At 35.0% G+C, this 24,498-nt stretch overlaps 1 protein-coding gene across 1 annotated transcript in view; it reads left to right on the top strand.

Annotated features, from left to right (window-relative positions):
* Positions 1 to 24,218, top strand: part of GPR149 (G protein-coupled receptor 149) — a 57,762-nt gene extending 33,544 nt beyond the window's left edge. Inside the window, exon 5 of the mRNA XM_002924703.4 lies at positions 23,646 to 24,218. Within this exon, the coding sequence (XP_002924749.1) occupies positions 23,646 to 24,218 (573 nt within the window). The remainder of the gene's footprint in view (positions 1 to 23,645) is intronic.
* The last annotated feature ends 280 nt before the right edge of the window (positions 24,219 to 24,498 follow it).

The raw sequence follows: 24,498 nt of genomic DNA on the forward strand, positions 1-24,498 counted from the left end.
TTTCCTAGGAACTGCCCACCATTGATGCTTACAGGTTTCACCAACAGTAAAACACACACACTTTATCAGAGGTGTTAGTAAAAAAGAACTAACTAGGGGCACCTGAGTGGCCGGTCAGATAAGCGGTTAAGTATCTGCCTTTGGCTCAGGTCATGAACTCTGGGTCCAGGGATCCAGCCCTGCATTAGGCTTCCTGCTCATCAGGGAGTCTGCCTCTCCCTTTTTTTCTCTCTCTTTCCCTCTGCCCCTCCCCACCACTCATTCCCTCTCTCTCTCTCTCACATAAATAAATAAAACCTTAAAAAAAAAAAAGAACTAATGTAAACTATATACCTAAACAAAAACATTTATAGTCATTTACCACTTATGTTTAATCTTTACTTTCTAAAAAATAGAAGAGGGTTGAGGGGTGTTTTATTTTTTGCCATTTTGTTGTTGTTGTTGATCTTGTTGTTGGTAGATGGGGCTGGGAAATTGTGGTAGTAAATTTAGTTTTTAGTAAAACTAAACAGAAAACACACACACACACCAGGATTGATTTTGTGTTTAAATCTTGCACTTTTTAAATGTAAACAATGCTATAAATAGCACAAAAGGAAGAACAATTTGGAGGTCTTGCACTATCTGATTTCAAAGCTTACTATAACAACACAGTATTCAAGACAGTTTGGTACTGACATAATGATAGACATATAGGTAAATGAAACAGAATTAAGAGTCCAGGAAAAAAATTACATTAATGGGCAACTGATTTTTGACAAGAAGTCCAACCAATTCAATAGGTAAAGGATATAGACTTTTCAAAAACTGGTGCTCACGATTAGATATCAGTATGCAAAAAATTAAAGAAGAAATTAGAACTTACTTGAGATCATACATAAAAATTAAAACAGATCAAAGGTATAAATACAAGAACTAAAGCCACAAAACTTGTAGGAGAAAACACAAGAAATAAATATTTATGACCTTGAGTTAGGCAAAGAGTTCTTAGATATGACACCAAAACAGAATTCATAAAAGAATAAATTGATAAAATGGAACATCAAAGTAAATAAATAAATAACTTTAATTTATAAAAGTGGGTAAGTAAATAACTTTTATGTTTCAAAAGATACCATTAAGGAAATTAATAAATAAGCCACAGACTGGGAAAAAATATTTGCAAATGATACATCTGATAAAGGATTTGAATCCATAATATGTAAAGAATAATTACAATCAATAGGAGAAGAAAAAACTCCATTTTTTAAATGAGAATAATATTTGAATAGTTAACCAAAGAAGAAACAGAATGGTTAATAAGCACATGAAAAGATCCTCAACATCTTTAGAGAAACACAAGTTAAAACCATAACAAGATACCACAACACATCCACTAGAATAACTACAATCAAAAAGATGCACAGTAATAAGTGTTGACAAAGATATAAAGGAACCTCAACATTCATACACTGCTGGTGGGAATGTAAAATTGTATGCATATTTTGGAAAAAAGTTTGGTGGTCTCCAAAAAAGTTAAACATAATTACACAGCACAGCAATTTCACTCCTAGGATTATACCCAAGAGATGAAACACATGTTCATACAAAGCCTTGTACGTGAATGTTTACAGCAGCACTATTCATAATAGCCAAAAACTACAAGTAATCCAAATGTCCACTGAGCAGAGAATGGATAAAAGACATGGTATACCCATACGATGGGACTCCATTCAGCAATAAAAAGGACTGAACTACCAATACATACTACGACATGGAAAAACTTCAAAAACATAAAGCAAAAGGAGAGAAGCCAGACTCAAAAGACTACATATTGTATAATTCCATATGGAATGTCCATTAAGATTTAAATCTATATAGACAGAAAGCAGAGTAATGGTTTCCACGGGCTGGAAGCCAGCATAGGTATTAACTAACTATAAATGGGCATGAGGAAAGTTTTTTCCAGGGGGATAATGGAAATGTTCTAAAACTGGATTATGGCAATGGTTCCACAACTATATAAATTGACTAGAAATCATCACACTGTACATTTACAGTGAGTGAATTTAGCAGTATCTACATTATACCTTAATAAAGCTGTTTATAAAAACAAAAAAACAACTGCAGAGCACAGCATGAACATGTTCTAGCCCAGAGCATACTGCTCATACTGGCCTACAGGTATGCTTAATAAATTTAAAACCAAAACATCCTTTACCTAAAATCTCTTTTAACACTTTATTCTTGTTCAAGGGCCGTATTATCAAATATTAATTAAGTAATGATCCAACCTATTTTCTCCCCACTTACTTTATATTCCATTGCCAATTCACATCTTTTTACTTTTTTTCTGTTTTTCAAAGGAGAGAACACTAGAGAGAGAGGAGGAGCACAAGCAGGGGAAGCGGCAGCCAGAGGGAGAGGCAGAAGCATGTTCCCCACTAAGCAGGGAGCCCCTGCAGTTCAACCCCAGGGTCCAGGGATCATGACCTGAGCAGAAGGCAGACGCTTAACCAACTGAGCCACCCAGGAACCCCAGATCTTTTTACTTTCTAAATTCGTGTCACAATTTACTACCCCTATCTACCCTATGTATTTTACTGATTGCCATCTTCAATGTCTTTTTTTTTTAATTCAGGACTACCAATATTTAGAGCATACAATAATGTTTCTTGAAGCATATACTCTTCTGAATACATACCTGTTTATTTCTTGCTTTAGTTAGTGTAATTCTCAAAATAATCCTATAAAACAGGCATTATTATTATCCCTATATTATGTTAAAGGAAACTGAGGCAAGGAGAAATTGCCCAAGGTCACCTACGGTCTAAGGTGGTGGAGCCAAGATATAATTTCTAAGCCCAACCTTTCAAACACTGAGCCGAAGAGCTTCTCAGAAGCACTGCAAGAGAGAGTTTTCCATATTATCTTCCGTTTTTATTACAATAGCCTTGTTGCATTGTGTATTTTTAGATACAGCTCCTTAAAACAGGAATGCTCTGTTCAGTATACTGCTCCTTTCGTCTAGCTTCCCTAAAACAAACCATGAACTATGTGGACACATTATATGAATTTGCTATCCATTTCTCCAAAATAACATTTGTTTGGTGTAAACAACTGGGAAAAGTTATTAAAAACACATACAATCTCAATAACACACACACACACACACACACACACACAAACACTGTTTATTTTACTTCCTGATAGAACTTTGAATTTTTATCCCAATAACTAATCTCTTTCTACACATGGCTTCATCCTGACCTGTATAATCTACATAAGGAGGAGAAATTTGAACAGACAATTGATTTATAAAAGCACAAAGCTACTATAGATGCATTTTTAGAAACTTTGTAGCAGAGGAAATGAGTCTCTAAGAAAACTGAAGCCCTGACTCTACAACTACTTTGTAAACAATGAGAATACCATTATAGGTTTTGTGAGCAATGCCTCTTTCAGCAACTAAAGGTTGAATTAAGGAGTAAACGATAAAAACAGGAAGGTTTTTACACTTTCCATAATCAGAGATATGAATATATACAAAGTTCACAACTCATCTTCTACAATTTTTTAGACTGCCTGCCACTATATGAGCAAATATAATTTGATTCATATTAACTTTCAGATTAAGATCTGTTCAGCATTTTAAAAATTAATGTTCTGGCACATCTAGTCCTCTGGTGAAAATAATGTCCTAGTTTCAAGTTGACAAAATAGCCTAAAGGTATTTTGTACAGGAATTTATACAGATTTAATACTGACAAAGATGTCCTGGGGTGAGCTTTGATGATGGCATTGAATAGAGTTCAATGGAGAGAAAAAAACTTTGAAAAAGATGAAATTCATGTGAAAAAATGCAATATTTACACAATGTCATATTTTGGCATGGAACTATTGAGGACAAATGTTCTCAAATCATTTAAGGTTTTTTTTTTTTTTTTTAGGTAATGTTTCCTACTTAACAAAAGTAAAATTGCATATTAACACAGATAGTGTACCCTTACTAGGAAAAGGAAAGGAAGCAAGCAATATTAAAAAGTGACTCTTGGGTGAACATTTGGATTAAAATTTCATATTGAATATTTCCTAAGGAACATAGGATATTAGAATTTCTACAAACAAACCTTTATCAAAAGCAGCTCTGCAGCTAGTTCTGACTATTTATCTTCAAACTGTATCACATCATGTAGACTTGGAAGGCTAGCCAGAGAGAACAAGGCTATTAAGTGGCTCTGTAATAACATTCTGTTAGAAAGGATAGATGGGTTGTTGGAAGTGCCAGTAAGTTTGCTCAGCCCATTCCAAGAGTTTGTCTGAGGACTAAAACCTGCATCTCCAATGATGGTATCACAAAAGCAAGAGAGAGACCAACAGTCAACTGCTTTTCAATCTTTTCCCGCTTCCTAAGATTTGCCAAGAATAGTTTCTTTTATTAAATTATGCCCTGGAGGGTATATACACTGATTCAAACAAATTTGACATGTCTGTGTTCCTCTCCTTTGATATTCAACCAGACCTGGTTTGAGTCAGGAAAACCCCTCTATTTCTGAGTTTTGTGAGGCACTAGAGTCCCTGCCGCCAACACTTGCCATTTGGGGACTCCTGAAGAACGTTAAGACTCATGTGAGCCACTTTAGATATGTGGTCAAGCTCTCAAGAGCTCATATTTTTTTGGGGGGGGGGGAAGCTTAATTTTTTAAAACTGATCAGGTAAAAACTCTAGGGTATTTATGTAACAGGTTTTTTTTCTTTTCCCCCCCTCTCTTCTATTAGACATAAATATTAAAATTGCTTCCTCCCTTTTCTTTTCACTCATTGATTTGATAAATATTTATTTAGGGCCTACTAAGTGCCAGGCATTGTCTTAGGCACTGAGAATGTAGCAATGAATAGACATCTACCTCTTTTCATGGCATATTATTGTTACTTAAAATCCCACACATTCTACAGGTGCGGAAGAGTTAAAGTATAGAGGCCTGAAAAAAGGAGTCCTGAGGGAAGCAGGAAAGGATACAGAATTGTGGAACCAAGCTATGTATGTTCTCTTTAGGCCTTTGGTATTCAAGAAAGTGGAAGGCAGGATGAACTGCACCTCTTGTTCTCATCTTATCTATTCCTAAATATGTCCTTGAATAGCAACAACAACAAAAGTGTGATTATCACTTCTGACAAAAACAAACATGCATGGCAAGAAAGGCTTTTTCAAACTACAACTGTCGGATAAAACCCAGCTATTCGATCAAAGCATTTGGCAATCAGTGTTGAGGGCTCATGGGCTTCTTTTAAAATTTCCCAGGGGCTCTTCACTGTGGCTTTCATCAGCTACTGTCCTTGTACTGGGCCCTGAGAGGAGAGGGCATATATGGGCATCTTCGCATTGATTCCATTTGTGATGGCTTGATTCTCCATCTTGTATTCCCTACCTCTCCAGGCATCAATGAATTTTTCAGTCCTTAGCCTACCTGACATCTCAGTAACATCTGACACTGTTGTATCTCCTTCTACTCTTTCCTTGGTTTCCATTACATTTTACATTTCTGATTATTCTCCTACCACTTTGGCTTACTCCCTGGACTCCTTTACGATCTCCCCTATCTCTGCCCATTCCTCAAATGTTCATGTTCCTCAGGATCCTCTTCTAATTTCACATGCCCTCCTGATTCAATTTCATCTCAAATATATACCCAAACATATACTCAAATACATATTCCAGGTCAAATCTCTTCTGAGCCCAATATCCAACCTCCTGCTGAATTTCTCTAGTTGGACATACCACAGGCACCTCAATTTTAGCTTTCTAACACTGAACTCCTGATCTTCTCCTGATCCCCCAATCCCATGCCTCCAAACTTGCTTTCTCTTCTGTGTTCTCTCTCTCTGGAATAACACCATCACTCATCCATTTGCCCAAGTCAGATACTTGGTCAACATACTTGACTCTCTTTTTCTGTCACAACTCATATCAAGTCAGTCACCAAAGCCTATATCCTAAATATGTCTTGCTATTTCCATGTCTCACCATAGCCACTGTGTTTCCCAATTTAAATCACCATTCTCTCTCAATGGCCTCTTTACTGGTCCTCCTGCCTCTGGGTTTGAGCCCTTCCAATCTATTTTACTGATTATAGTTTAGGATAAATTTGCAAAAAAATTTTCATCCTATCAGACCCCTGTTTAGAACATTTTGGTGGCTCCTTTTTCATTGAAATCAGGGTTGAAAATCCTTAATGTAGCCTAAGTGATTGGTTCCTAGGGCTTCATTTCTTCTCAACCTCCTCTTGAAATTCTTGCTCCAGTTTTCTAGGTATTAATAATTTCACTTCCTCAATGATGCCATGCTTTTTTCCCCACCAGACCTTTGCACCCTCTGTTCAAGTTCCTCTTAAAGTATTCTTCAAAGATTATCTAGTACTGTGTATTATTAAGTGATCTCATGTCTAATGCTTCTCTAGAGGCATGTCTCTAAATAAGCCTGATATTCCTGCTGTGATTCCTTTTTTTTTTTTTAAGATTTTATTTATTTATTTGACAGAGACAGCCAGAGAGAGAGGGAACACAAGCACGGGGAGTGGGAGAGGAAGAAGCAGGCTCCTAGCGGAGGAGTCTGATGTGGGGCTCGATCCCACATCGCTGGGATCACGCCTGAGCCAAAGGCAGATGCTTAATGACTGCGCCACCCAGGCGCCCCCCTGCTGTGATTTCTTAATACTGACTGACCCTTGAGACAGGCATTCATACAGGTTATGTAGGACTTGGATATTATATCTTTTGGAGGACACATCTTTTTTTTTTTTTAAATATACAAATCATGAATATAAAATTAGGTATAAAAATGAATATTTATTTAGAACAAGAAAAGAAATCACAGCAAATATACTGGTGCCTTGGAGATTGAGGTGTCTTTCTTCTGAGATCTCTTTAGGCCACTTCCCAGATACACTTACCTAGAAATGCCTTCTGATTGCAGCTTGGCTTCCTCAACCTTCCAGAACACTATAGCTTCCAACAATAATCAGCACTCAGGTTAGCCCATGCTTGTGAGTGGCTCTGGAATTTTAGCTTCATGATGAATTTGTGTCTTCCTGTCTCCTGTTTTAATATTTTTAAGTAGTCTTTAAGTGTTCCACTTCATACAAATTCCCATTTGATTTTTTAGTCATAATTGGGAAATCAGAGAAGACATACATGTAGCAAGATATTTCTTAATGTCCTTTTCTTAATGTCTATAAATTAACCAGGAAATTATTTACTTTGTGTGACATCACAGCTCTATATTCATTTTCTAGTATCTTCCTAAGTCAATGGTTCCCAAACCTGGTTACATATAAGCATCATCTGGAGAATCCTTTACAAATATAAATTCTTGGTTCCAGTTCTAAACCTACTGAATTAGAATCTCCCACAGAGAGGCTAAAAATCTGTATTTTTAAAAAGTTCTGCTGGTGATTCTTATGTGGTCAGTTCAGCACCAATCTCTGAGTGGCATTTGAGAACAGCTGGTCTAAAGAACTGAACAAGCCAGGTTGTAGGCCTGATTCACTGAAGTCCAAATAGTCTCAATCCATGGATTTCAGTTTTTTCAAACACTTTTATGATATAAAGAATCATTGGATCTAAGAACCTGGATGGCCTATTGCAGATTCCTAGAACTGCCACATTACGACAGCCAACGTATTCTGAAACATTAGTAATTCCTGATAGACAGATAGGGAAGAGGAAGAAAAACACTATTCACTGCCCCCCACACCCGCCAAAAAAGACTGGAGCAACATCAGTTTTCATCCTGTGAAGTTAAAATGGGTATTTGTGCATATGTTTGCCTCATCCACTACATAAATAACTAATGTGAATTAAAACCAAAATACAGAAAAAATTAAATGTAAATATCTTAGTAATTCCAACAATTAAAAAACATTATCTTGCATGTTACAAATATGTCAATCTTATTAAGACAAGGACTTTTACCTATTTCTGGTATTGCTATATATATGTATATTACCCTCTCCCCAGGAACAAGAAAGACTAGCCAGATATGCTATTTTTACTTTCACCAGACTTTTTTCCTCTGAAGGCAAGGGGTTAATTTCTAGAGTGTGCATACGGGTGATGTTCCATGCATAAATGCATCATTAACATTCTCCTTTTAGGAGATCCAATGATATCACTAAGATTTTTAGTTAATTTTTTCTAAAGAACCTTTGTAATAATGTTTTTAAAAAGAATTGCTTTAGTATTTGCTGTGTGGGATGGGAAGATTTTGGAGACCTTGCCTTCTAAATCAGTCTTAGAAAACAATTTCCACATGTCATGTTCTATTCCTTTGTAAGTACTGAGAAGAAAGAAAATTTAAGTGTGAGAAGAAAGAATAGAGCAGTCTTTTTATACTCCTTTGAGTTTAAGATTTTAAATTTTACTTTGTATTTCTTCAAAAGAGCAATGAGTTGCATCAGGTTTCATCTTAAGAATAATGACTTTATTGTTTTTATAAAAATAACATGCTCACTATTTTTCAAATTCAAGCAAGTACAGAAAAGAAGAGGGAGGCAATTAACCGATAATCATACTATCCAGAAAGAACCATAGCTCTCTAGGCACATATACAGAGAGAAGTAGGATGGATGGATGGATGGATGGATGGATGGATGGATGGATGGATGGACAGATGGAAGGAAGGAAAGATGGAAGGAAGGAAAGAAGGAAGGAAGGAAGGAAGGAAGGAAGGAAGGAAGGAAGGTCGGTCATTTTATATCCCCAGTCCCTGGAATAGTGTCTGGTTCATATTAGGTACTCAATAAAGAATACAGTGAATGAATGGATTATGTAATTTTTTTCTAGAGCCTTACTGGCCAGATTAGAATCTCATTTCTACCATTTAGTATCTGTTTCACCTTGAAAAAAGTACTGAGGGGCACCTGGGTGTCTCGGTTGAATGTCCAACTCTTGATTTTGGCTCAGGTCATGATCTCAGGGTTGTGAGATCAAGCCCCAAGTTGGGCTCCGTTACGCATGGAGTCTGCTTGAGACTCTCTTTCTCCCTCTCCCTCTGCCCCACCCTTGCTGCACACGCATACAAGCGTTCTTGCTCTAAAATAAATAAATATTTTTATTTATTTTTAATTTTTTTTATTATATTATGTTAGTCACCATACAGTACATCCCCAGTTTCCGATGTAAAGTTCAATGATTCATTAGTTGCGTATGACACCCAGTGCACCATGCAATACGTGCCCTCCTTACCACCCATCACCAGTCTATCCCATTCCCCCACCCCCCTCCCCTCTGAGGCCCTCAGTTTGTTTCTCATAGTCCGTAGTCTCTCATGTTTCATTCCGCCTTCTGATTACCCCCCTTTTTTTATCCCTTTCTTCCCCTACCGATCTTCCTAGTTCTTATGTTCCATAGATGAGAGAAATCATATAATTGTCTTTCTCTGTTTAAAATAAATAAATATTTTTTAAAAAAGAAAAAAGTACTGAACATCTCTGCACTTCAGTCAACTCATCTATAAAGTCAGGATAATAATACTAACCTTCGCCAAGGACATTAAATAAAACTGGACTGTGTGTGTGTGTCTGTGTATGCACACACACATACAGTGAACAAACATACAATGTCTACTAGTAGAATTTGATGCCACTGCCTTGATTCATGTTAAAGTGCCAGAAATTTTACCCATCATTGCTTTTGCACCATCAGTGAACATGTCAAAACAGTGAAAATGTCAAACAAAGCTTTAGTATTAGTATTACAATGAAAATGTTTTGACTATATAGAATCCCTCATGTTGAGAATCTCTGCTTCAAACCACCTCTTGTCAAAATGGAATCTATAGCCAGAATTCTCAGGATATTTTCAAGTCATCTTCTTCCTAGACAGCTGCTTATAGAAGTAGGTCATCATTTGTCTCTTTTTGTGATCACTACCTTCAGAAGATTACACCTGAGGCTGAGTCTTTTATTCAGTTGCTGCTTGAATCTGTGGCTATTCTTTTTTTCTTCATCTAATTGTTAGATGAGATTCTGTGATTGGACTACATGCATTCTACCACCTTTATTCATAAGTACATTTGGGTTTTTGAATTAATTAAAAATCACTGTTTTGTTTTGTTTTTGTTTTTTTTTTACTATGAAGCTTGAGATTTCTCTTCCATTGAATAGGACTTTGCTTCAGTCAGGATTTAGTCAGGGGAGCAGAAGAGCTATGAGTGTTATGGAGTAAGAGACTTATTTAGAGTTGTGGGAAAAGCTGGAGAAGTGAAGGTCTGGAAGAGAAGTTGGAAAGTCAGAGACGGAGTAACCAGTCAGTCATGGTTTGAGAAGCCAAGTATGTCTAGCCACCAATGTAGGAACATGAAGGGGGAAATCTGCATAGAGGTCTATGAAAAACTATTGCCTATAAATAAACCATGACCTCAATGAGTTCACAGGCAAGCACCTGGGGGTGAATCTGTGGCCTCTGTTGGTCAACAATACCAGTAGTCAGGAAGAAAAGCTAGATGTGGAGCAGGAAAGGGAAATGACAAGCTCGTACCTGCCAGGCACCTCTCCTGCCCATCTCTGTTATCTGCCTGTGAAAAGAGCTCCAGATTGCTATGGCCACTGCCTTGTTTCTACCTTCCAAATACTGAGCAAGTTCCTATCTTGGCCAATTCTAACCTGGAAGCATATAAGGAAGGCGATTTTGGAGAATGTAATTCTCAGCTTACCTACACTCACAGAGCACAAACCACAGAATCTAATGGCGTGTGCTGTCTTTTTTTAAGGTATAAATTTTAGCCTTACCAATGATCTTCCAGGTAAGAAGTATAATAACTTTCTATAGAATTTTGCCCTTATTTTGCAAAAAAAAATAATATTGCAAAAATTAGAAGAAAATCCCTTTAATTTTGATAACTCCTAATATCCATACAGGCTATATAGAGTTGATGACTCTTTTTTCAAAAAGATTAAAATTCTTAAAATTATAGTCACATGGAAGTCATTCTTAATTTGTGCTAACCTAGGGACTGGTGCCTATTCTTCAGATATGATTTCAGTTGCAAAAATTAAGATATAATGTATAATTTTTATCATCAGAAAAAACTACCAAGTTATTATACATACACATATACACACATACACAAACCCATACACACACACACACACATAAATACACACACACTCACGTATGCAAAATTCTATGTGGTCTCTTACCTATATCTCGTGTTCAATAAATGTTTCCTATGATTGGAGATTTAAATCAGAACTATATAAGCATTGTTAAACCCTCCTTACAGGTTTCTTTCTAAACATTGGTTTATAAACTGCTTCACTTTCTTTCCTGTTATTTTATCTTCCTACAACAGACATTTTTATTGTACAGAATGCATTGTAGCTTAAATTTCATATATTCTGAAAGAAAGAAATGTTCTATCAGCAATGGTGCTTTATTGATTTTTAAAAAGGGGGTCTTTTAAGGGTCTTGGATCTATAATTTCATTTGGCAAATTTTTACAGTAAATTTTGTGATCTTAATTTCTTTCAGAAGAGCATTCCAACTAGATATTTTTCAAAGAACAAAAGTGCTTTCTTTGAGGCTAACTTTGCCAAAATAGAGTCACAGAGTATTGAAATGTAAAGAGACAAGAGACACTTTAGTGTTCATCTGCCCAACTACCCCTTTATATAGATAATGAAATAAAGGCTTATAGTGAGTACACTACTTGTCTAGGGTCACACAGCTATTTATTTAGTGGCAGAACAAGTACTGTATTTCAGGGTGTCCTGAATATCAGTCAGATACTCTTTTAAAAAAAAACTTTATTGAGGGATATTTTACACATCATATAATTCTCCCATTTCAGGTATACAATTGAATGATCTCTAGTAAATTTACCAAGTTGTGCAATCACCATAAATAGTTTTAGAAAATTTTCATCACATCAGTTGGATCTCACGTGCCCATTTACCCACATTCTATCACCACTCCCTGTCCCAGGATACTCTAATCTATGTCTGCACAGATTTGTTTTTTGTTTGATCTTTTTACTATATTATGTTGTCTGATAAAAACATTTTTGTCTTCTATACTTTTATGAATGCCATCAACATGGATTTTACACATTTTCTAAAGTATAGTAATCTTACCAAAAACACTGTATTTAGCCTTTGAAACTGTCTTAAAAATGAAAATATGTATCTTCTTTCCTGACCTAATTCTGGTCAATGAGGTATAAGAAAATTTTTTCATGCAACCATTTTTAGTAGGATATTTCTAACTGACACAGCCCCCAACTGAATGAATATTATTAAGAAAAACTATTTTATTTCTTAGGACTCATTTATTCCTGATAGAATTTATTTCTTTTCTACATAGAATCAATGTGTGCTTCCTTTCAAGCTACAGTTTATTCTTCATTTTGTTAGACAAACAGGAAGAATTGGAACCACATGAAAATAAATTTGAACATACCACATCTGAGTTGAAATGTCACCAGCAGAGATAAGAGATTTCAGTTTCTATTAGACCAAGGAATAGAAAAACCTATCTCCACTAATCCCAAGAGCAACAACACATTTAAATTCAAAATTCTCACAGGATTTCTTGCAGCCTGTGACGGTTGTGCTCATGGGCTCAGATAAAGCCAAAAAGTATGAACTGAAAATATGAGAATGCCAATTTCCATAAATAAAAAATAAAATAATTTAAATGCAATGATATATTCATTTCAGAACCTTACATTACGGCCATAAGATTAATGTAAATTGAAGACTGATGCTGAAACTTTATCATTTTTCATCAGAATGTTTCACCAATTGAAATAAGTGCCATTTGAATAAGGCATTAAAATATGTTAAAGGTATTCAAAAAGATAAAATTTGGTTTCTCATACTGTTCATCTATAAAGTTGGCTTTTGGGGGGTTTCTATTATTCCTTTAACTGAAATTGAATTCTCTCCTCTACTTCTTTAAGTTGCTAACATGATAGAATAACAGAATCTATTTACTCATGAAATCATGTAGTTTTAGAATTGTAAGGAGCCTTCTATATATATGTATTTTTTAAAATTTATTTTCACTTAAATTCAATTAATTAGCATATAATGTATTATTGGTTTCAGAGGTAGAGGTCAGTGATTCTTCAGTCTTATATAATATCCAGTGCTCCTTACATCACATGCCATCCTTAACGTCCATCACCCAGTTACCCCATCCCTCCATCCCCCTCCCCTCCAGCAACACTCAGTTTGTTTCCTATGATTAAGAGTCTCTTATGGTTTGTCTCGCTCTCTGATTTCGTCTTGTTTTATTGTAAGGAGGCTTACAGGCTGTATGTCGTTTGCTCCTCAAAAAGTGTAGTCCATGGACCAGCAGCCTCAGCATCATCTAAGTGCAGAATCTCAGACCACCATAGACCTACTGAATCTGAATCTGCACTTGCACAGAAGTTTTTAACTTTGCTGAAGTCTAATTTATCAACTTTCCTTTTATGGATCATGCTTTTGCTATCAAGTCTAAGAACTCTTTGCTTAGCCTTAGATCTCAAAGATTCTCCTTTGTTTTTAATAAAAGTTTTACAGTTTTACATTTAAGACTGTGATCCATTTTGAGGTAATTTTTGAATAAAACATGAAACTTAGTTCTAGGTTTTTTGTTTGCCTATGGATGTCCAATTGCTCCAACAGCATTTGTTGAAAAGGCTATCTTTCCTCTGTTGAATTGCTTTTGCACATTTGTCTAAAAGCAGTTGGGCATATTTGTGTGGGTCTTCTATTCTGGATTCTGTCATTTATCTCTCCACCAACAGCATAGTCTTGATTATCATAGCTATACTGAAGTTAGGTAGACTGATTACTCCCACTGTATTCATGTTTTTCAAAATAAGTTTATTATTCTAGTTCATTTGCCCTTTCACACAAATTTTTGAATAATCATGTCTATATCTGCAAAAAAAATCTTGATGGGATTTTAATAGGACTTACATTAAACCTATATATCAATTTATAAATAACTGACATCTTTACTATGTTGAGTCTTCTAGTCCATGTACACAATATGTCTCTTTAGATCTGTGGTTTCCTTCACGTAGATTCCAGCTTATAAATCCTATACAGGTCTTGTTAGACTAACACCTATTTCACTTTTCTGAGCAATAGTAAATGGTAATGTATTTTTATTTTGATGTCCATATGTTCATTGCTACTATATAGAAATACAACGTTCAACTTGAAGGTAACCTTGATTAGTTCATTTGTTAGTTCTAGGCATTTTTGTATTCTTTGAAAATTTCTAAATAGGTCAATCATGTCATTTGCAGTTTTCTTTCTTTCTTTCTGATCTACCTTTGATTTCCTTTTCTTGACTATTGCACTGGCTAGAAGTTCCAGCAGTATGTTGAATAGGAGTGGTAAGAACTGACATCCTAACCTTGTTCCTGATCTTAAGGGAAAGCAGTCACTCACCATTAAGTATAATGTTAGTTGGAGGGTTTTTATAGATGCTCTTTATCAAAGTGAGAAATCTACTCTCTACTGCTACTTTTGTCATGAATTGATGTTGAATTCTGTCAAGCTGTTTTTCTATATCAATTGATATAATCATGTGATTTTTCTTCTTACCCTATTAATATGGTGGATCACATCAGCTTATTTCTGAATATTGAAATTAGCCTTGCAGTTCTGTAATAAACCCCACTTAATCATGGAATACAATTCTTCTAACTGACTGCTGAATTCCATTTGCTAATACTTGTTAAGGATATTTGCACCTATATTAAGAAATAATATGGATCTGTAGTTTTTTGTTTTTGTCTTTTTGTTCATACCATTTGTCTAGTTTTAGTAACAAGGCAAAACTACCTTCATAAAGTGAATTGAGAAGTGTTCCATCTTTTATTTTCAGGAAGAGATTGTGCAGCATTTATATTAATTCTCCTTTAAATGTTTGGCAGATTTCTCCAGTGAAACCACATGGGCTTGGTGATTTCTTTTTGAGAGTTTTAAAATTATGAAATTATGAGTTCAATTACCCTAAAAGTTATAGGGTTATTAAAATTATTTATTTCATATTGGGTGTATTGTTATAGTTTGTGTTTTATAAGGAATTGGTCTATTTCTTCTAAGTTGTCAAATTTCAATGTGTAAAGTTGTTTGTAGTATTCTCTTATCTTCTGTGTGGACTGTGGCAATGTCCTATTTCATTCCCAATATTGGTAATTTGTGTCTTCTTTCTTTCTTTGTCACTGTTGCTAGAGATTTGGCAATTTTATTAATCTGTTAAAAAAAACCGGTTTTTGCTTCACTGATTTTTCTCTATTGTTTTGTTTTCAATTTCATCAATCTCTTCTCATCCTGAGGATTTCTTCCCTTATTCTTGCTTGATTTTATTTTGCTCTTATTTTTCTAGATTACTGAGGCGGGAGCTTACATTATTGACTTGAGACTATTACTCTTTTCAAATGTATGCATTTAGTGCCTTAAATTTCCTTTTTAGCACTGCTTTAGATGCATCTCACAAATTTTGATATGTTGTATTTTAATTTTAATTCAGTTCAACTTTTTTTTTTTCCCTTAAGACTTTCTCTCTGACTCATGGATTATTTATAAGTGTCTTTACTTTCCAGAGGTTTGGAGATTTTCCCATTATCTTTCTATTATTTATTTCTATCTTGAATCCACTGTGGCTAGAGAACACATTCTGTATAATTCTTTTAAATTTATTGAGATTTATTTTATGTCCCAGATATGAGCTATCTTGGTATATGTTCCATGGAAATAATCTGTATTCTGCTCTTGTTGGATAGCTTTCTATAAATAAAAGTATTTCTTTCTATAAAATTTTCTATAAATGTTGATTAGATGTTAGTTGATGGTATTTTTCTATATCCTTGCTGAATTTGTTTAGCTGTTCTATTAATTATTAAGAGAAGGGTAGTGAAGTCTCTAGCTGTAATTGTGAACTTGACTATCTCTCCTTTCAGTTCTCAGTTTGCTTTACGTATTTTGCAACTCTGTTGTTTGGTGTATACAGAGTTAGGACTGCTGTATCTTCTTGGTAGACAGATCTTCTTATCATTACTAAAATAATCCTTCCTGTTTCTTGTAATATTCTTTGCTCTGAAGTCCATTTTATCTGATATAGCCAGTTGTGCTTTCCTTTGATTGATATTTGCATGCTGTATCTTTTTCCATCTTTCAACTTTCAGCCTGCCTATAACATTATATCTGGAATAAATTTCTCATAGACAGTATGTAGTTGTCATGTTTTTAATCCATTCTGGTAATCTCTGGCTTTTATTTAGCATATTTAGGCCATTAGGATAAAATACTGCAGAAGAATAGGCTGCCTGATTGGAGATGAAGACCACAAAAGTAAGATTACATTATTTACATCCTCCTAAGTTCTTTATCTCACTTACTGGTACTAGATACTAGCACTAGAAATCTCGAAGACATCATGGATTTCTCTCTTACTCACCTCCTAATAATACCTAATAGCTAATGCTTATGGAGCACTTTGTGTGAAACACTCAGCTAATCATTTTACAGCCATTAACTCATTTATTCTTTATATTTTATAAATGAGAAACTGAGACTTAGAGAGGTGAGGATTATAGCGATAGTGACTCAGTTGAGTTCTACGGTAGGTGTATGTGATTCAGCAGCACTATTTTACCATGACCCTGCCCAGTCTCAAATTTTGCTCTGCAATTCCCCTAGAGTCCATCCCATATTTGCCATTTCTACTACCAGTACTGAAACTCAGCTTCCCTTTCCTTTTGCACACAATGATTTTAAAAACCTGCTAAGGGGTCTCCCTGACACCATGGTCCCCTTCCTCCAATCCATCTTTCACAGGGTCCCCCATTATCTTCTTAGACTTTAGTGGCATAGTGGAAAACATGTGGAATCTGAGCTGAATTTAGATCACAGTTCAAAACTTAACTTTGTTTGTAACCTAAGCAAGTTGGTTAACCTCTCCACACCTCACTTTGCTTACCTGTAAAATGGAAATAATTTTACCTCCCTTATAGATTGTATTAAATTAGATTTCACATGTAAAGTGCCAAGTGCACTGCTGGCACATAGAAGACTTCCATATATCTTAATTTCTTTCCTTTCCATAAATGTGAAAACAAAAATCACATTTCCCCCTCACCTATGGAATATAATCAAAACTCTTTATCCTGGTGTACAGTGTTCTTCACCCTGGGCCCAACCTCTATTTCTTGTCTCATTTCCTTGTACTGTGTCATTACCCCCAAATTCCATTTGCCTTTGCTCTTACAACTCCCTCATCCTGGAATGCATTTTTCTTACTTTATGTCTACTGAAATCATCTTTTAGGACCCTATTTAGAAATCATTTTCTCAAGTACCTTCTCTAAATACTCCTTTCACTTCCTAATGTGAATGAATTAATCCCACCTCTCTCTTGTTCCTATAGGACATAGTGGGTGCTTGCTGGATTAGGAGAATGAGGTATTATTCATATTTTATCACAAACATTATGCCCTGAAGTAGCAGAATGGCTAAGAGCAGAGGGTTTGAGAGATAATCCTGTATTTGGATTTGACTATGCCATTAACTGACTTATATCCTCATGACTCAATTATGTTACCTATAAAATTCGGATAACGAGTGGCTCTATTTTATAAGGTTGATAGGAAAATCAAGAAAATACATATAAAGTACTTATAGTAAGAAGTCTGACTTATAGTACTCATAGTAAGAAGCTTGTGTTTAGTAGAATCAGTAAATACTTGTTATGATAAATATCAATCCTAAATTTGTTACTCAGTTGTGAAACTTTTCATCATTTTAAAAAAAAGCTTAATTGACAGTTTGAAGATCTGTGAGGATTAAATGGAACATATGTTAAAACACCTAGCACTTTCTATGATACATACTGCCCTTTATAGAGGCCCTTATTCTCTTGCCCTTCTCTCTTTTCCTTGAGTAATTCATGTGTCCTCCTTATTCTAGTGTACTAAACATTTAAATAAAGGTGGCAAAATGACACAAGGAATATTTTAGAAGTTGAATATATGAAAATATTGCAGTCACACAGTTTTAAATAAAATTCCAAAATATTATTTAAACTACAGTTTATTGTTTTTCTCATAAAGTTCTCATTCTCTCTGCTATTTTTGTTTGTTTTTAGTGTCTTTATCTCTTTTTCCCTAAACCATCTTACATGGTCTGTTTGACTTAATTCCTCAAAATTTGTACTTTTAGATGCCTTAAAGTCACCTAAACAACCTAAAGATCATCTATATGATTTTAATTTAGATTAAAATTGTCAGTCACTTGGATTATTCACGAGTTAGTGATAGAATTCTAGCTTCCGGGGGAAAAAACCCATGATCTAATCCTGGCTAAAGCAGATTGATTTTAAAGTGACAACATGGCACATTGGAAAAGAGCACTTAACTGGGCATTAAGATACCTGTCCTACTACTATTACTTGCGTGACCCTGGGAAAGGGGCTTCACCTCTCTGGCTGTCAATTCTCCCTTTATAAAATGAGAAATCAGAACTCTGTGGTTTCTCCTAAGTGCTATGATTTTACATGTTATAATATGTCTTCCTTAAGTTGAGTGATTCAGATAACACAATACCTCACCTTGTTAGGAGAGAAATTTGGAGCAACTCTTTTATATTATAATTTCACCCTGAATTCACCTAGAGGCTTATAGTGAAGAAATAAAAAGTTCAATATGCCCAAGGTCAGTAAGTCTGAATCAATTATCAGAGCGGATTATTTGTGCTAATGTGTTTACATGGCATGCTCTCTCCTCCTGAAGCATCTGTGAGGTTTAGAGACTGCTTTTCATTTCCAAATAAAAAAGCTCCCAGCCACCTACGCTCAGGAGTACAGCAATAATGGATTACCATTATTCCTGACAGCATATGCTAATTCACAGACTTTTAAATGGAAAGAAAGCAGAGACTATGAAATGCCTAGTTTTATGCTCTCTGAATCTTATCATTTTTTTTATCATGCAGTAAACGTTCACATACAATTCAGTCCCATAATATTCTATTTTATTTTTATAAAAAGGATATGTTCTAATATCACCTTTTGATGCATTTATAACTATCATCATTTGTTATATAGGGCTGTTAAAATATAAAAAAAATAAATTTTAAACAGCAATACTTTTGAACGATGATCTTATTTTTTCTGCTTTAGGAAGTTAAAATATGGAATCTAAAAAATCTACAAGGTCAATGTTGCAGATTCATTCATTCATACACACATTTATTGATTCAACAAGTATTTTTTGAGGGCCCACCATGTGTCAGGCACTGGTATAGATGGTAGAGAAAATAAAGACCCACAGGGAAATGTTCCTTTCCCTGGAGGAGATTCCATTCTACGTGGATTTGATAAAAATACCATGCAGTTCCGTTCTCCAGAAGAAAACAGACAGTTGCAGAACTTTGCAAATGTTTCATTACGTGTTTGCACAAAACATTGTGTTAATTTCCTAGGGCTGCTGTAACAAATCACTGCAAACTTAAGACAGTTTAAAACAACAGAAATCTATTGTCTCATATTTCTGGAGGCCAGAAATTCAAAGTCAAGGTGTCAGCAGGGCCATCCTTTCTTGGTTTACATTGAATAACTCTTAGGTGCTATCTCCTTCACACGGCCATCTTCCCTCTAAGTGAGTCTGTGTTCAAATTTCTTTTCTCAAAAGGATACCCCAGTCACTGGATTAGGGTCCACCCATATCCATTATGACTTCATTTTAGTTTATGTTTGAAAAGACCCTATTTCCAAATAACATCAAATTCACAAGGTACAGATGAATAAAAATTATGGAGGGGACACACTAGTCAACCCAGTACAAAGATGAAGATAAATTAAATCAATAAAAATACGGTTTTTTGTTTTATCTACTCAAAATTAATGTTAATTTTCACTTAAGATTTAATGCCTTTTGTTTTCAGTTTCATTTTGAAATTATTCTTCAACTTTTTGAATGGCTTCCAAATCTGTGGATTACACTGCAGTTTGTAACTCAAATTACATATTTTTTTTTCCTTAAGTGGGATTCTTTATTTGAACTTAATGTATACATTGACAGATTTTTGGACTCAAATATTTTTAATAGTTTTTGCAGTAAAATTAGTAAGGAGAATCTGACTCATTACAGACCCTGGTCACTTTATTTTGTCTGCTGAGAACCAGATGATCCTTTTCCTTTCTGATAATTTAAAATATTTATTTTTCTTATCGAAAGTGCCATTTGCTACTCTTTAAAAAATTTGAACAGAAAATAAACTCTACCCCAATTGGGACTTTTATTCTAAACAATCAAACTATCAGGGCAAAATTTTGAGACAGTCCCCTGCACCCACCTTGTCTCCTCACTCCAAACCTAAAAATAGCACAAACCCTAAATGCAGAGTGTTGATTCACAAACCCCAAATGCAGCACAAACTCCAAACTGACTACCAAACTGAACTCTGACCTATCATCACAGACAACACACACTCAGTACCCTACCCCACTCCCTGGATGCCCTTCTAGTAATATTTTGCACTCTCTGCCTCCTCTATTACCTAATAAACTTCCACAAGCAAAATCATCATCATCGTCGAACAATTTAGATATATAAAACATCAAAGTTGACGTCCTCCCTCCATCCAGTTTCAGAGAAAATAATTGTATGTAACGCAGCCTTTCAGATCTTTTCTGTGCCTAGTATATGTGTGCTATTTGTCCATACATCTTTTATTCCTACACGTATAATTTGCTGAGCTGTTTTCTGGTAGATGTTTTTCTACAAGAAAATTGGATCATACTTTACATATTGTTTTGCAACTTGCTATTATCATTCAAAATGTATTGAAATTATTTTATCCAGGCAGAACTTATAGCTTTACTTCATTCTTTCAAGTACATTTTCCAGTACATTTAGGTTATTTCTATTCAGGGACTTACAACAGTGCTGAAATAAACAATAGTACGGGTTGATATTTGATGGTGGAACTGACTCACAGAAATAGGATTGCTGGTAAATATATGTAGTTTTATTTTCAAATCAAATAAATCAAAATGTACTCTAAAGATGGCATCTATCATTTTATTTCTTCATTTCTCTCTCTCTCTTTTTTATGGAGGGCTATCTGAGATGCTGAAAATGACCCATTGTTTCTACTTACATTTTTTTGATTATTGGTGAAATTGAATATGTTTTCACATGTTTATTCTCACTTGTAGTTCTTCCTTTAATTGCCTTGCCCAGTTCCTTTTTTTCTCCGGCGATGTTTATCTCATTGATTTGGAGAAACTCTCTATATTACAATTATTTTACAAACTCTCTATATTACAACTATATTACAAACTTTGTCCTATATATGCTGTAAATATTTTCTCCTGGGATGCCATTTGTTTTTTACCTTTGCTTTCAATTTTTCTGCAATCAAATCTGTCCCTCTTTTGTCATTTCTGATTTTCACTCCAGATTTGTAAAGTTCTTCTTCACACAGCATTTTAAAAGCATTAAGACTCAAAAAATTATTTTTGCATATAACATAAAAGGAATATAATTTAATTTTGTAATGGAAAGCCATTTGATTCCTATTTTGAAATGACATCTTTGTGATATACTAAATTTTGTTTCTTGACTCCTTAATTTATTACATCTTGCCATTAACAACCTGTATTAGTTACCGTAGCTTCATATTATTTTTATAAATCTACCCTATTAGTCTGTTTCCAAAATTTCTTGGTTATACATAAACATTTATTCTTGCAGATAAATCTTAGGAGAAATTTTTCATGTTATTAAATAAAATTCCATTGGTATTCTATTTTCTATTAAAATTGTATTAAATCAATAAAACAAAATTTCCAGATTTACAATAGAGTTTTTCCATGTGGAAACATTGTTTCTTTTTATTCAGGGTTTCTTTCACTACAGTGTTTTTTTTTTTTTCATATTGTTCTCACATACTTCTATAATTTTGTTACTATTTTGAATGAGACCTTTTTAAATTATATTTTTAACATATTTTTAATTGGTAATTGCTATTGATATCTTAACGTTTACCTACAATTTAGCAACCTTATGAAACTCCTAAATTATTATTATTGTTTCTTTTTTTAGAGTCCCTTCTTTAGAATTTCTAAGTTGACATTTTCACATGAAAATTATGAAAATTTTATTTCTTCCTGCTCAATATTTCTTGACTGTTGTGTAGCTAGGCCTTCTAGAATAATGCTAAATAATAGCACTGATATCGAGTATTTCTTTTCATCTATAAAAACTGAGCTCCGCCCAGGTAGAAGAGAATCCAAATTGTAGTCCTGGGCTTCCTCCAGCCACACTTAGGTCCAGATACAAAATGCCCAAGGCAAATAGGGTGACCAGCTATTCTGGTTTTTCTGGAACTGAGAGGTTTCCTGAGATGCAAGAATTTCAGTGCTAAAGCTGGCACAGTTACAGGCAAACAGGAAGACTGATCATCTTAAATTGGCAAAATACCATGAGCTCTCATGCCAATCCCCCTGTAAAGACACATTTAAGGCAGTCCAGTTAGTAACTCAGCTTTTTAGGTAACTGGCACATGTATAAAAAGTGTCTGTTAACCAACTTCCTTCCCCTTCCTTTTCTGGACTACAACATTTCTTTAGTTAGAGACAGCAAACCTTACAGCACAACAGAATCACTTAGACAGCTTGTTAAAATAGATTGCTGGAACCCACCCCCAAAGTTTCTAATTCAGTAGGTCTGGGATAGAGCTCAAAAATCCGCATTTCTTACAAGTTATCAGGTAATGCTGATGACACTAGTCTGGGGACCTAGCTTTAAGAACATTGCTCCAGAAGTTTTGTATCTTCTGAGACTAACATGTAATCAAAAAAGAAAGCAAATCAACTGGAAGTATGAAGATGTGAATCAATAATATAAAATATAGGCTATTATAAGATTCAGTCTGTTTTCTCTCATTTCTTAAGCACTTATCAGTGGTGAGTACAGATTTTTAAAAATCTTAACATACGAAGTTTTAAATAAAAGGTTCTAACCTTCAAGAAAGTTTTTGCAGAGATGTGGGGGAGTTCTCTATTACTGGATTTACTTTAATGACTGTGATTTCTTCGTGGAAAAGTAGGCAGAGTGTAGCAGCATTCTGGGGAAATTTGGTTCCTCTTCTGAATGCTCAAACCTAGCAGCGGAAATATACTTTATACTTAATCTGAATCATAGTTTCACAATTATCACTCTCTGTGACACACTAAACAGGAAAAAAAAGTGCATTTTGATAACACAGTCTGCATTTCTTTCAAACTTTTTAATGTGACAAAACTATAAAAGCAATTCCAGATTATAAATAAGCATTCAATTTTATGCCCACATTCTGCCTTTGGAAGCATCTACTGCTGCCCCCATCAATACACAAATCTGGCCTTAAACTAGGGGAATATGTCCTTTATCTTCAAAGAAATGTTTCTGACTGTCCTCATTTAGATGTTAAATTTGACTTGGGAGAAACTGAACTGTACTGCTTTGATGGCAAAATTTAAATCCCATTGCTAAAGGTTTCTAGGGAAATGGGTCTGGAATAGAAAAAAAAACTCTATCATATTGATGAATAAAATGAATTTCTAAATGGCCTAATTTCAGAAACTAGTTTTCAATAGTAACAATTTTGTTTTTGTCCCCAGCGCACTGGTGGTGCCCTTGCCATTCCCTTGTGCGCATTCCAGGGGACTGTGTCTCTCCAAGCGCCTACAGGGAAAACCCTCTCTCTCTCTACCTATGAGGTAAGTGCAGAAGGACAAAAAATAACTCCAGCCTCTAAGAAAATAGAAGTCTATCGATCCAAAAGTGTTGGCCACGAACCAAACTCAGAAGATTCTCCCTCCACGTTTGCCGACACCAGTGTGAAAATACACTTGGAAGTTCTTGAAATTTGTGATAATGAAGAAGCCTTGGACACTGTGTCAATTATTAGCAACATCAGCCAGTCCTCCACACAGGTCAGATCTCCATCCCTACGCTACTCACGGAAAGAAAACAGATTTGTTTCTTGTGATTTAGGGGAAACAGCCTCATACTCTCTCTTTTTACCCACGAGTAATCCCGATGGTGATATCAACATCTCCATTCCGGACACTGTTGAAGCACACAGGCAGAACAGTAAAAGGCAGCATCAAGAGAAGGATGGCTACCAGGAGGAAATCCAATTGTTAAATAAAGCTTACAGAAAAAGAGAGGAAGAAAGCAAGGGTAACTAGTGATCATTTGGTCTAATAAAGCAAGAATGGGTCTGCAAGTTCCAACTGCTAAACTAACACTAAAGGCAAGAATGGGGCTGCAAGTTCAAACTGCTAAACTAACACTTTTGTTCTGAGGTTATTTTACTTCCTTTACTTGTTGGTTTACATAAGCATTACAGATTTAGTAGTTAACTGTTTCTAGGGCAAGCAGCTGGAACGAGCCTAAACACTTAAGTGCTTCTGATGTATTACCTGTGGATCACACACTGTGGTAATTAAAAGATTTGTTTCTTATCTG

Source organism: Ailuropoda melanoleuca, chromosome 1 (genome assembly GCF_002007445.2).
Source record: "Ailuropoda melanoleuca isolate Jingjing chromosome 1, ASM200744v2, whole genome shotgun sequence".
NCBI classification, from domain to species: domain Eukaryota; kingdom Metazoa; phylum Chordata; class Mammalia; order Carnivora; family Ursidae; genus Ailuropoda; species Ailuropoda melanoleuca.